Raw genomic sequence first — 13,582 nt, 5'->3', positions numbered from 1 at the left:
AATGTAATGATAATAAAATACCAAAATGAATGGAGACTGACTTGACCATCCCTTCAAAAATACATCAAACCAATACATACTGCCTCAACAATACACTCAAGTATGCAATGTTATGTTTTCTGTTTTGCCCAAATAAAACAGCAACTTCTGTACTAACTAGAATTAAGTGTCTTCTATGCTGTTAATACTATTCTGACTTAGGTACCTTTGTCTCATTGTTTGAGCTTCTGCAATGAATTTAGCGACCGATCTAATTATGATTTCATTATCACATGACAAAACAGTAACAACATCATGGCTTTTAGCCATCTCTGTTTTAAAGAATATGCATTTTTCTCGCACAGTATTATAAATTTCACACTGAAAAAGAAAATGTTTTGCATCATCCACTTGGTATCCACAGAGGGCATGGTGATTGTATAGAAGTCCCAGGTTCAAACCATCTCCTGTTTGCATTAAACCCCAGAGTTCTTAACCTAAATCTCGCATAATTTATTCTGTGCCATTTGTCTGTAATGATTCTGAGATATGTTTCTGGTTGAAATATACTTTTAAAAGAAAAGAACCAACTATATATTTCTTTACTTTCCATGTCAGAATGCCAGTTTTGTTTGAAGGAACAAATGAGTCTGTCTCTGAATTCTGCAATAAATTGCTGTTCGTTTCCTACACCCTGGGACAACCACACAATTCCAAAACCCTGTTCAGTCAGAACCTTATTCACTCTATAACACCAGTTTTCTTTACCTAATTCCATCTGTAAAAGCATCATGTCATAGGCGTGTTTGCTCAGACGTGTTTGTGGAAGCTTCAACAATTTTAACCAATACTTAATACATTTGACAAAAGTTCTTATATACAAAGGATATCTTCCAGTTTCCCCATATAAAACCGTATTGGATGAATGGATTGGATGGAACATGCAGAAAACGTTTAATTGCATAAGTATGTATTCTTTCAATGTGTGAGTTAACCGTTAATCCCCAGATTTCAGCTGCATATGTCAGTCAAGGTTCTATTTGTACATCGAACATTTTCCAAAATAGACAGGAATCAATAGAGTTCAGTTTTCTAAGTGTTTTCAAAATTTCGATGACGCCTTTTTTTACCTTTTCTGCAAAATTCTTCCCATGCATTATTCAGACTTAATTTTGTTGTAAAAATCATCCCCAAATACTTATATGAATTAAGAACTCTAACTTCAGTATTTCCGTATAACCATTTTTCCTGCATTGACAAATGTCCACCCATTCTAAAAACCATAACATTCGTTTTATCTAGATTAACAGTCAAACCTAACCGATCTGCTTCTTCTTTTAAGACATTTAGCTGATTTTGCAAACATTTTACCGTCCCTGACAAAAGAATGACATCGTCAGCAAAAAGTAACAGAAATAATTCAATAGCTCCTGGTATTAACTGAATGCCGTGCCGACCTCTTTTGGAAAGTTCCACAGCTAGAGAGAGAGAGAGAGAGAGAGAGAGAGAGAGAGAGAGAGAGAGAGAGAGAGAGAGACAGAGACAGAGACAGAGAGAGAATGAAGCAAAAATACTTGAGACACAAAGACATACGACGAACGCACGCACGCATACACACTCGTCTCTCTCCCGCTCTCTCTCCTCCAACACACACACACACACACACACACACACACACACACACACCTCATAGATGTGGTAGAGGTCACTGCCCTCCTCAGGCCAGTAGCGGTGACACATGGCCGTGCCGTCCTCTGTCAGCCTGGTCAGCATCACGATCACCACACTGCCTTGCTCCCACACCATCTGTCATCATCGTCATCGTCATCATCATCATCATCACTATCACCACACTGCCTTGCTCCCACACCATCTGTCATCATCGTCATCATCATCATCATCATCATCATCATCATCACGATCACCACACTGCCTTGCTCCCACACCATCTGTCATCATCGTCATCGTCATCATCATCGCCACGCTGCCTTGCTTCCACATCATCTGTCATCATCATCATCAGCATCACGCTGCCTTGCTCCCACATTATCATCATTGTCATCATCATCATCATCATCACGATCACTACACTGCCTTGCTCCCACACCATCTGTCATTATCGTCATCATCACCCCCACCCCCACGCTGCCTTGCTCCCATACTATGTCATCATCATCGTCATCATCACCACCACGCCGCCTAGCTCCCACAACATCTGTCATCATTATCATCGTCATCACCATCATCACCATCACCCCGCTGCCTTGCTCCCACACCATCTGTCATCATCATCATCGTCGTCATCATCATCATTATCATCGTCATCACCACCACACTGCCTTGCTCCCACACCATCTGTCATCATCGTCATCGTCATCATCATCATCATCATCACCACCACCACCACGCTGTCTTGTTCCCACACCATCTGCTGTCAGTGTCGTCGCCACACTTCTTATCATCATCATCATCGTCGTCATCGTCATCATCACCATCACCAAGCTGCCTTGCTCTCACACCATCTGGGGTCAGTGTCGTCGCCACACTTCTTTTCGTCATCATCATCATCATCGTCGTCGTCAACCGAAATTAACACACAACATATGTGTCGTGATCATCATTATCTCCAGCTCTAATAAGCAAACATTATATCGATTTTATTTTTTGTTGTTGTCAGCGTCATAATCACCAGAGTGATTAGTTTCAACACCATCTGCCGTCATTGTCATCGCCACACTTCTTAACATCATCGTCGTCGTCAATCACCGTCACCCGAAATTAACACACAACACATCTGTTATTTTTGTCGGGATCATCATCATCATCGTCGTCACAAATTAGCAAACATTATATGCATTCTAATTTTGTTTTTTGGTCAGCGTCATAATCACTAAGATGCCTTATTTCAACACCATCTCGTATCACTGTCATCGCTACAGTTATCATCATAATCGTCATCATCGTCACCATCACCCAAACTGAACATACAACTTACATCTGTTATCATTTTGTCGGCTTCATATTAATCACCTCATTGCCTCAAAGGCATAAATCAGCAATTTTCATTCAACATACTGCTTCGCTCGGACACATAATACCAGCAGCATAACCACACTACCTTGATCTCACGGTCTTACCATAATATTCCCCCGCCTTAAATATCTATCTCTTTAAAAAAGAGTTTTAAAACAGAAAAAAAACCCACCCAAGCAATTCATAAGGATTTTCTGTGTGGCATTGGGAGTGATCTCCCACTCCGTGGCCACCATGGAAAGAGAAAACTGAAGATTCTTGGAAAATCGATTTTCAGGAACATCATGCTTGCGACATCTCAATCACCCTTTTGCTCTTTAAACGTGCAAATACAGACACGGAGCTTCCCGATGTTTTCTCGTCATCATGATAATCTTGTGCTGGGGGTAAAGTCCGATTTTCGTGTCCTCAAATTCAGGAACCTATTTTACTGGCAATTTTTGTGCATGTATAAAACGAGTTTACCATTTTGTAGATGTTGTAACCCATTTTGAGTGGACTTCGACTGATCTTTACGTTATGTCACTCAGTTATGATGCAGATTCAGTCACTAAACTAACGTACCACCATCTTGCTACCCTCCCCCCCCCCCTCCCATCCCGTTTTTGGTCCCACAAACGATGAAAATGTAACCAATTGGTTTAAAAAGTTTAGGATGCTAAAATAGGACATTACGTTGTTTGTTATGTCTGGGCTTCTGTTCCAATCATTTCTGCCACTGATTTTCATCATCACTGCTGCCATCATCATCATCATCTTAATAATCTTCAAAGTGTTCCCAAGGTACTGTTGTTAACATGATTATTGTTACTGGCCATATTGTCTGTTTGTCATTTGTGTGCATATGCATGCGCACGCGCGCGCAAACATGTACGTGCACACTGCCTGAGAACACAGAGAGACAGACACACAGACAGACAGACAGACAGAGAGAGAGAGAGAGAGAGAGAGCAGTCTCAATACAAGGGACGCAATCCAGCGGCACCGCTCACCTGCCAAAAGTCCGCCACAGTGTGGGGTAGCGGCCCTTGGGTGCAGATGTAGGCAGGGTTTCGGGGATCGTGGTCAGTCTGAAAACAACAGCTGTCACGTCATCTTCAGAATACAGACACATCTCAGTCACACACACACACACACACACACACACACACGGTGGTCTGGATGGACAGACAGACGTAGAGAGATGAAGAAATCACCTTGATCAACAAGAAAGAAAAGCAATACGATGCAACGGAACACAATACAATGAAATACAATTCAATACAACACAAAGCAGCAGCAGTAATATTTCATATGGTGAAGGCGATCATTGCTAGTCGTAGCATCATTAACAGTCATATTCTAATTCGGCGATAATTGGAAGTCGTAGTATTACTAACAGTCATACTCTGATTCGGCGTTAATTGGTAGTCGTAGAATGAACAGTCATATTCTAATTCTATGACGAAGGTCAGTTGTAACTGGTAGCAGCAGTAATAGCCATGTTCTGCCTGTAATAGCCATGTTCTGCCTGTGATGAAGAGGTGAAGAGGCAGTAGTCATATTCTGGCTTGGTGTTCACTGTCATTGCCTAAGTACATACAACTATGGGGAGATGCGTACGTGCGTCTGTGCGTGCATGCAGGTGGAACGAGTGCGGTACGCACGTCTAACAAGCATCTGCGTGCGTGCGTGCGTGTGTATGTGTATGTGTGTGTGTGTGTTCGTGTCGTGAATTTACTGCGTGTGTGTGGGAGGGGCGTGGGGGGTGCACGCGCGTGTTGTGTGTGTGTGTGTGTGTGTGTGTGTGTGTGTAAGTGCGTTCATGCGTGCGTGCGTGCGTGTGTGTGTGTGACGGCACGACATGCATGCATGCATATGTGCGTGTCGGTGTGTCCCTCCTGGCCTTCCCCAAAACACACACACACACACACCACACACACAATCTAATTCCATTTTCTAACAGTACCGGCTTTTTCATCGCAATCACACTCCCCAGTGCAGTCAAGTTTGTTCTCTTGACAGTTGCCATTTTGGAACACGCAGGCACACATTCAGTTCTGAAGAGCATTAGTCATGTGTGTATGTGTGTGCATGCACACATGCGCGCGCGCGCGCGCGCGTGTGTGTGTGTTCGTGCATTCCATACTCTGTGTTGATTTAAGGTACTGTTGAACAGCTTTGTGTCAATCATGTATCTATCTTTATTATTGTAAGTTACTCTTTTTGTGTGACAGTTCTCATATTGCGATAATTGCATAACTGTGATCACTGTAAGTGAGGTATACGTCAACATAGCATTAAATTAACCATTTGATAAATAGTAAAGAGTGGCAACTCTCTCTCTCCATTCACAAGGTCCACAACTTCAAGTCAGTGCTGCTTACGCTACCAATTCAGCTAGCACACAGGTAAATAAAAGGTACATTGGAACAAACCCAGACACTTCCTAAAAAAGGAAGCGCCGGGCCTGTCCATCAACCATTTGATATCTTTTATGCATTCAAATTATCGAGTGACTTGCTTCTCAGTCGTAAACTGCTTAGGTAACGCAACACAAATGAATTTCTCAGTCTTGCTGGAGATAATAAAGTAGGCTGTATTCTCTAAGACGGATAGTTCCCAACAACATGGATACCAAACCAAGGCTGAATCGATTTCGTTGGGTTTTTTTCCCCTGTCAAGGAGGTCCAAATTAATGTTGCTATGGGGGTCTTTTTTTTTTTTTTTTTTTTTTTTTCGTTCACCGGAATGTTCATGCCTTGGTGAAAGCAATTCATACCCCCCCCCCCCCCCTCTTCTTCCATACTTCGTGTCCAATACTTCGGCCGGGTTCGGTTCATTGTGAATTTCATTTTCTTTGTCTTCTTCTTTTTCTGGTGGCACGAGAACACCCACATTGTACTTGGCTTCAAGCTGACGCACGTAAGTGCATGCTCACACACGCGAACAGTAAAGCTAATTCTATATGTAAATACAGAAACAGAGAGACTGTTAATGAATGAATGTGTACGTACGAGCGCTCGCGTTTTGCGTTTGTAGAAAGACAGAGACAGGGAGAGAGAGACAGAGAGGTGGGGGGGCAGGCAGACACATTCGCGAACACGCTTTCTCAATGAGTGTGAAGAACAGACAGAAAATCGGAATGCGGTGCAAGTAATACCCCCCCCCCCACCCCCCAAACCCTGCCCCCCTCCCCTCCGCCTCTTCTCTCCCCCTCCCCCTCCACTCCCCGTCCCCCCAGCTCACACGATGACCCATATTTCATCCCACTAAAAGCGACCACCCTCTAGCCCCCTCCCCCCGCCCCCACCCAAAAAAAAGAAAAAAAAAGAGAGAAAAAAATCGATGGCAAACGAACAGATCACACAGAGAGAGAGAGAGAGAGAGAGAGGGGCACAGAGACACAGAGCGAGAGGGAGAGAGAGAGAGAGAGAGGGGGGGGGGGGGGGGGGTAGAGGGAGGTCAGACCGCAGGGTGGGAAACGAAACGGGCATCAGGGCGACTGAATTGTTAAACGAGATTTAGAACCCCGCACCCCCTTCCCCCCCCCACGCAACCTCCTCTCCTTCCCTCCCCCTCCCCCCCCCCCAACCCCCACTCCGCAATTCCACAGCATGAATCATCCCACCGACAACCTCACCGACACATCACTCATTTCATCCCCCCCCACCCTCACCCCTCCTCCCACCCCCCCCCCCCCCCCCCCGCAACATTATTCTCCCTCTAACCCCTCTCCTCTTCCCAACACCCACACCCCCTCCACCCAGAACCGCTAACCCCCACCCCCCAACCTCCCTCACACCTCCACCCACCCCACTGCCTCTCTCCCCTCTCTTTCAACGAATGCGTTTGTTCGTTCAAAGGCTGTTGTCCCCCCGTGCCCTTTGTGGCTAGGTCCTTGATCTCTCACTGAGTTTCCCAGTGAACACACACACACACACGCACACACACACACACCACACACCACAAAAAAAAGCTCTCTGGGCCAGTTCATAAAAACTGGTATTAAACTAAAATGTAAAAAAAAAAAAAAAAAAAAAAAAGACCGAGAGATGATCAAATCAAGCAGGCTACGTATGTCTATAATACCACTGGCCCCCTCATTGAATGCATTTTCGGGCACGTGCGAACAGCTTGATAAAATTAGTGCGTTTAAAAATCGGTGTCTTCGGCCAAACATTTGCATCTGTTCAGTGGCTTATAAACGACACCTATGATTTTTGATTGTGAAAAAAAACAAAAAAACACACACCAAAACATAAAAACGAAACAAAAACCAAAAGTGCATGTGCGAGAAAGTGGTGCTCATTATAGTGATGACTGCACACAGACTCCTTTCGCCGTAAATTCAGCATCATGTTACTGTGCCCCCGAGACGAAAACTGTGCAAGATCTAAAGTGCCCCCCTTTCCCCCCGCCCCTTTTTATTTTTAAAATTTATTTTTAAGAATATTGCAGTGACACGCACTTGATTGTTCCGAGTTCGACGAAGCATAACCTTCAATTAAAAAAACACACAAAAAAAACCAAAAAACAAAACAAAAACCAAACCAAAACAAAACAAAAAAAAACCCAAAAACAACAACAACAAAAAAAAAACATGCGTATTTATCATCACAAAAAAAAAGAAAAAAAAGGAGGAGTTTGTATTATACTCCATGTCTGGTCTTACATATACTTACCATGTCAAACTGATGCAAACTAGGCCTATCGGTTTGCTCTGCTTGGCCAAATTTCGCGCGGCTAACAGTGAAAAGACGAGCAGTCTTGCCCCGGTCCGCTCTCAGCCAATCAAACCCCTCTAAAAGCTATAAGCGCGAAAACAATGAAAGTAACCTATGAACATTTTCCATTTACTCGATGGGCGCTGGCAACTGATCGTGTTTAGGCATCGTGAATGTTTTATCATGTGCGCTATCCTTCAGCCATTGTGCCAGTGTAGTAAGTACTGTATTTCGTGCCCACTCTATCAATCAGTTACTTTAATAACGATGGTCATTCATGTGACTTCTATGCACTTTATCTGTCAGTCACATTATCGCAAAACTAAATCTGGGAAGGATTGTTATTCCCGCACTGGCCTGTCCAGCCAAACCCGACGCCTTTGTTTGTGCTGTCTGTTTTTTTTTCTGATTGTCTGTGTATCCCTATGTCTGCACAGTCTGTCTGTCTATACGCCTCTCTGTTCCCTGTCTGTTTCTCTGTCTCTTTGTGCTGTGTTATTCCCGCACTGGCCTGTCCAGCCAAACCCGACGCTGTTATCAGAGCGCACTCAGTGGTCTCCCGAGACTGATGGATACCTACCTATCTTGTATGCTTAATCTTTCATTTTCATTAATACATTTCTGTGTATACTACTTCCTTCTGATTTTAATTTGAATTCTTATCAGTAGTGAACGAAAGCTCGCAAGAAAACAAATAAAACGGCCTATGTCTGTGCCAGGATGTAATTATAATTATCAAAACCAACAAAATGACTGCAGCTCAACAATACGGCAATTTGGCAACGAGAACAGAAGACATTCAATACACTTCAGAACACGGAAAATTTAAGGCGGAATTCCATAGACCATAATGTGAAATTCGTATGCGAATAATTCATGCGATAACAATAATTAGCATACAAAGAAAGAGCCTTAAACATGTTCCAAATAAAATACTGTTTAAACGAAAGAAAGAGCCGTTCGTCTTATCTATCTAGATATCCCGTCGTCTGGTAGACCGTGGGGGCACCGCACATTTGGCTACCAGCCTCCTCATCTCTCGCGGTTGCCTATCCTTTTGTCTGTCCACTCTGTCATGTTGTCCTCCCATCTCTTCTTCTGCCTGCCTCTTCTTCTCCTTGGTGCCTGCACTCCCTGCACGGAGGTCTTGGCCAGTCCTGGTGAACGCGAGACGCAGCCATCCCACTTCAATTTCCTTTTCTTGACGGTGGTCAGTAGATCATCATGTGGCCCAACAGCTTGCTTGACCCATCTATGCACTTCATCATTTTTGATGTGGTCCCTGTATGTGACGCCAAGGATCTACCGGAAGCATGTCGTCTCTGTGGTCTGTATCTTATTTTCTAGTTCAGCTGTCATGCACGCATATAGAAATATTGAAATGGCAAGGGAGCGCATCAGTCTGAACTTTAAGCTGAGCCTGATGTTGCTGTCATTCCAGATGGGCCTCAGTTTTGTCAGCGATGTTGTGGTCTGAGCTATCCTGAAGAGTGTTTCTGGCTTGGATCCTTCGTCCGAAACGATTGCTCCGAGATACTTAGCTTTGGACGGTTTCCAGTTTTTCATAAGTGTTGATTCTAATACCGGTGCTGTTACTGTCGGGTTTGTTGGTCATCAGATCGGTCGTCTTTGCACTGACCTCCATGCCATAAGCTGCAGATGTTTTGTCAAGGCATTCCACCTGGTTCACGAACTTCCTCATTCCCTGCCAATCTGTCCATGTCACCGGCAAAACGCGGGATGGTGATTGTCCTGCCACCATTGCTGACTGTTCCTTCATGCTGTTCAGGTACGACAGTCATGATCCTCTCCAGGAATATGTTGAAGAGAATGGGAGATAGTAAACTAAACAGCCTTGTCTAACTGTCATTTTGAACCAGTCTCCAATGCTGCCATTAAGTAGACTGCGCTGCCGGCCTTTTCACACACATACATTGTATCACCTTGATCAGGTTGGCGTTGATGCTGTACAGCTTCATAGTTGCCCACTATACACGAAACTCTGTATCGGCGACACAGAGCAGTGCCCCTGCAGAACAGGCAGCCAGACAACAGAACATCTGCTGCAGTCCTGCCCGCACCACCAAGCGCTCCGAGAGAAAACCTGGACCAACCCAATCCCAGCGGCCCGGAAGCTCTACGGAGGACTGGAGAACCCGCGACGTACTGCCGCCTTCATCGAGGAGACGGGGGAATCCATCTGATAAATGACGAACGAGAGAACACGTAGTTGCCCACAAGACTTCGTGCCATACCCTGTCGAATGCCTTCTTAAAATCCACGAAAACGTGGTAGAGGTCTTGCTGGTGTTGTGAGTACCTCCCACACAGTATCCTGAGGTTGAAGATTTGTTCTGTTGTGCTGCGCCTTGGTCTGAATCCGGCCTGTTCTTCTGCGATGACCTTCGTTTGTTATTTCAGTCTGTCCAGAATGATCTTCACCATGACCTTGCTTTCGTGCACCGGCACGAAATTTACACGACAGTCATGACTGAACCCGTGGCACCAGTACAACCAAATCAAGTGTGAGGATAATGGGATCCTTTTGAATTCAGTCATGCTGCCGTGGAAGAAGACATTTGAAACAAAGGGAAAGCATCGACTTTGGGTGAACAACATTTTTAAGCTGAGGCAGCAGAAGGATAATTGTAACAACTTCATCATGGAGCTTGGTTCTGATGGAGATCACCTCAAGAAATACATGCGGCTATCATGGGAGCAATTTGCTCAAGAAATGAACCTGGTATAAGGGGATCTCATCAAACACTGCCTCAGTTGAGAAGGGATCTGCCGAAAGACTGGTAAAATTTGCTTGCAAAATCTAAAGTTTCGCTTCCACGTGCGAAAACCCCCAAAAAAACAAAACAAAAGAAACAACAAAAACCAACCAAACAATAAAACATCGCAGCGGAGGTCGTGTGAAGCGGATGCTAAATTCTGGTTTATGGATCTATGCAATGACAAAAAGGTTGAGGCGTATCATTGTAGACTGTTGCTGTATTATACATGTATTGCAAATACCAAATGAGTCGTAATTTGGCATTTTGTTATACTGATGTGGTGTGTAGTTTGGAACTGTTGAGGTGATGATATTTTAAGATTATATATATATATATATATCTCAATGCATGATGGGAAAAGGTTGATGCGATGTCTTTGTTCAGAGCATATTTCGCATGTTTTTTTTGTGTGTTTTTTCCCCCCCGGTCTATGGAAGTTCACCTTTAAGGCAAGAACATCCGGGCACGTTCAACATAACTTCGATTTACAGATTAAGCCAAGTAAGATAATCGGGCCTTGATGAGGTTGTAACGGCATTCCGAAGGAGATGTGAACATCCAGCTACGCGTGGGTGATGCGAATGTTTCAATAACACGATCACGCGCCCTCCACCAGCGAGAGAATGAGTAACAGAAAATATAATGATACAGAACGTTACAAAAGAGGCGTGAACTGATGTGGCCCTCGGAGTAGGAAAAGAGAGACAGGGGTGGGGTGGGTGGGGGGGTGGGGGGCTTGGGGGGGGGGGGAGAGGGCGGGGATTGAGGAGGGAGGGGGCCGCCCCCTCTCTCTCTCTCTCTCTCTCTCTAGAGACTGTCGGGAACACGAAGAATGACAGCAAAGACACAATCATGATTGACAATGTGATCAACCCCTCCCCACCCACCGTCCCCTTTCTTGCCCCTCCCCTCCCCCCCCCACCCCGCCCCCATCACCCCCCCGCACCCTAACCTCTTCCCCTTGCGAGCAGGGGTCAATGATTTGTCATTTTACAAGAGGTAAAAAAAGAAAAAGAAAAAAAAAGAAAAGAAAAACAAAAACAAAAAACAAAAAAAACCATGTGATGTGTGGTGCGGATGGATGGGCCTGCTCTCTATTACATTGAGTGAAAGGGGAGAGAGGGAGAGAGAGAGAGAGGGAGAGAGAGGTGGGGAGGAGTAGAAGAGAGTGAAAGGAGAGAGTGAAAGGAGAGAGAGTAGGAGAGAGAGAGATGGGGAGAGTAGAAGAGAGAGTGAAAGGGGGACAGAGAGAGAGAGAGTAGGAGAGACAGAGAGAGAAAGAGGGGGAGAGTAGGAGAGAGAGAGAGAGGGGGGAACGGAGAGAGAGAGAGGGAGAAAAAGAGAAGAGGAAAATTATTCCTTTTGTGATGCTGAGCCACAAGTCCCCCTCTGTTGTGCATGTGCATGTGCATGTGCATGTGTGTGTGTGTGTGTGTGTGTGTGTGTGTGAGAGAGAGAGAGAGAGAGAGAGAGAGAGAGAGAGAGAGAGAGAGAGAGAGAGAGAGAGAGAGAGAGAGATACAGGAGGGATATTCAGACCACGCTGTATACGTAATTCCACAGACAAAGCTAAGCTGAAAACTGATCAACGCTGCTAAGATGGCCCAGTACAGGTGATCCAGCCCTGAACTGAACTGTATCAGTCAGAAACGCAGGTTCAACACTGCAATACATAGCTTTGGGTTTTGTCCACTGCAGACCTATCAGTTGTTGAATTAATTTTCGGCTGGCTGGGGTTACTTACACTTTACTCCTATAAATACGTTCAACAAACCATAAAACACAATCGTGATGTCACACTATTTCGTTGAGACATATCATTATAAGCCCCCCCCCTCTCTCTCTCCCTCTCCCGCCCCCCCCCCCCCACCTACCTGACGTCCAATTGCTCACGTATGTACATGTAAAACAATCATGAATGCCAACAGCACCCATATATTTATTTGCATATAAATGATACAAATGACTTATTCCTCGCGTATGTCGCGCGCAACCTGTGTGTGTGTGTGTGTGTGTGTGTGTGTGTGTGTGTGTGTGTGTGTGTGTTGCAGATTACATATATATATTTTTTTTTTCTATTCATGTGCATAGAAATTGATCATTCTTGCAAACACGCGCGGATTATTACGTTTTATGTCCATGCGATCTAACAGGCATATGTGTGGCCCTCTACCACACACACACACACAGAGAGTCGTGGCTTGCCTTGAAGTAAAAGATCAACCACGAGTCACTCGAAGCTGACGCTAACGTATGCATCACTACAAAATTAATACTAATCAAAAACAGACATACTGACCCAGCAGGATTGAGACAGGGGTGCAACCCATGTTATCCACAATAACTTGTGCTTTGAAGAAAATTGTTGCCATCGTTCCCACTGCTACCTATCAGCACGATTTGAAATGATGTACGACGGGTGCATAGCCGAGTGGTTAAAGCGCTGGACTTTCAGTCTGAGGGTCCTGGGTTCGAATCTCGGTAACGGCGCATAGTGGGTAAAGGGTGGAGATTTTTTTCCCCCGATCTTTCGGGTCAACATATGTGCAGACCTGCTAGTCCCTGAACCCCCTTCGTGTGCATACGCAAGCAGAAGATCAAATACGCACGTTCAAGATCCTGTAATCCATGTCAGCGTTCGGTGGGTAATGAAAACAAGAACATACCAAGCATGCACACCTCCGAAAACGCAGTATGGCTGCTTACATGGCGAGGTAAAAACGGTCATTCACGTAAAAGCCCACTCGCGTACATACAAGTAAACGTGGGAGTTGCAGCACACGAACGAAGAAGAAGAAGAAGAAGAAGAAGAAGAAATGATGTACAAGAAACGGAACAAACTCTCAACTCATACACGGCAATGCTCGTGAAGAAGATTATGCTCCACCACCAACACGGCTCCAACTACTCACACACTACTATACTCAGCATACAGCACATATTAACACAAGTCTACAGTTGGGCCAACAGCAAAGTGGACAGCTGTGTGTGATGGAACTCATTCTTTTGTGAAGGACTGTGACTCTGAAACTAGGAGGCAAAACTGTACTGGCTCTTAGTAGTGCTGCAGCCTTGTATGAGACTGA

At 44.8% G+C, this 13,582-nt stretch overlaps 1 protein-coding gene across 1 annotated transcript in view; it reads right to left on the bottom strand.

Moving 5' to 3' along the window:
• The window catches only part of LOC143275304 (uncharacterized), a 641,085-nt gene that overhangs the window by 17,942 nt on the left and 609,561 nt on the right, over window positions 1-13,582 (bottom strand). Inside the window, exons 16-17 of the mRNA XM_076579305.1 lie at window positions 4,005-4,082; window positions 1,666-1,785 (exon numbers count right to left, since the gene is read on the bottom strand). Of these exons, the coding sequence (XP_076435420.1) occupies window positions 1,666-1,785; window positions 4,005-4,082 (198 nt within the window). The remainder of the gene's footprint in view (window positions 1-1,665; window positions 1,786-4,004; window positions 4,083-13,582) is intronic.

Source organism: Babylonia areolata, chromosome 2 (assembly GCF_041734735.1).
Source record: "Babylonia areolata isolate BAREFJ2019XMU chromosome 2, ASM4173473v1, whole genome shotgun sequence".
NCBI classification, from domain to species: Eukaryota; Metazoa; Mollusca; class Gastropoda; order Neogastropoda; family Buccinidae; genus Babylonia; species Babylonia areolata.
The sequence above is the reverse complement of the archived record's forward strand: the minus strand, read 5'-3'. Positions and strand labels throughout refer to the sequence as shown.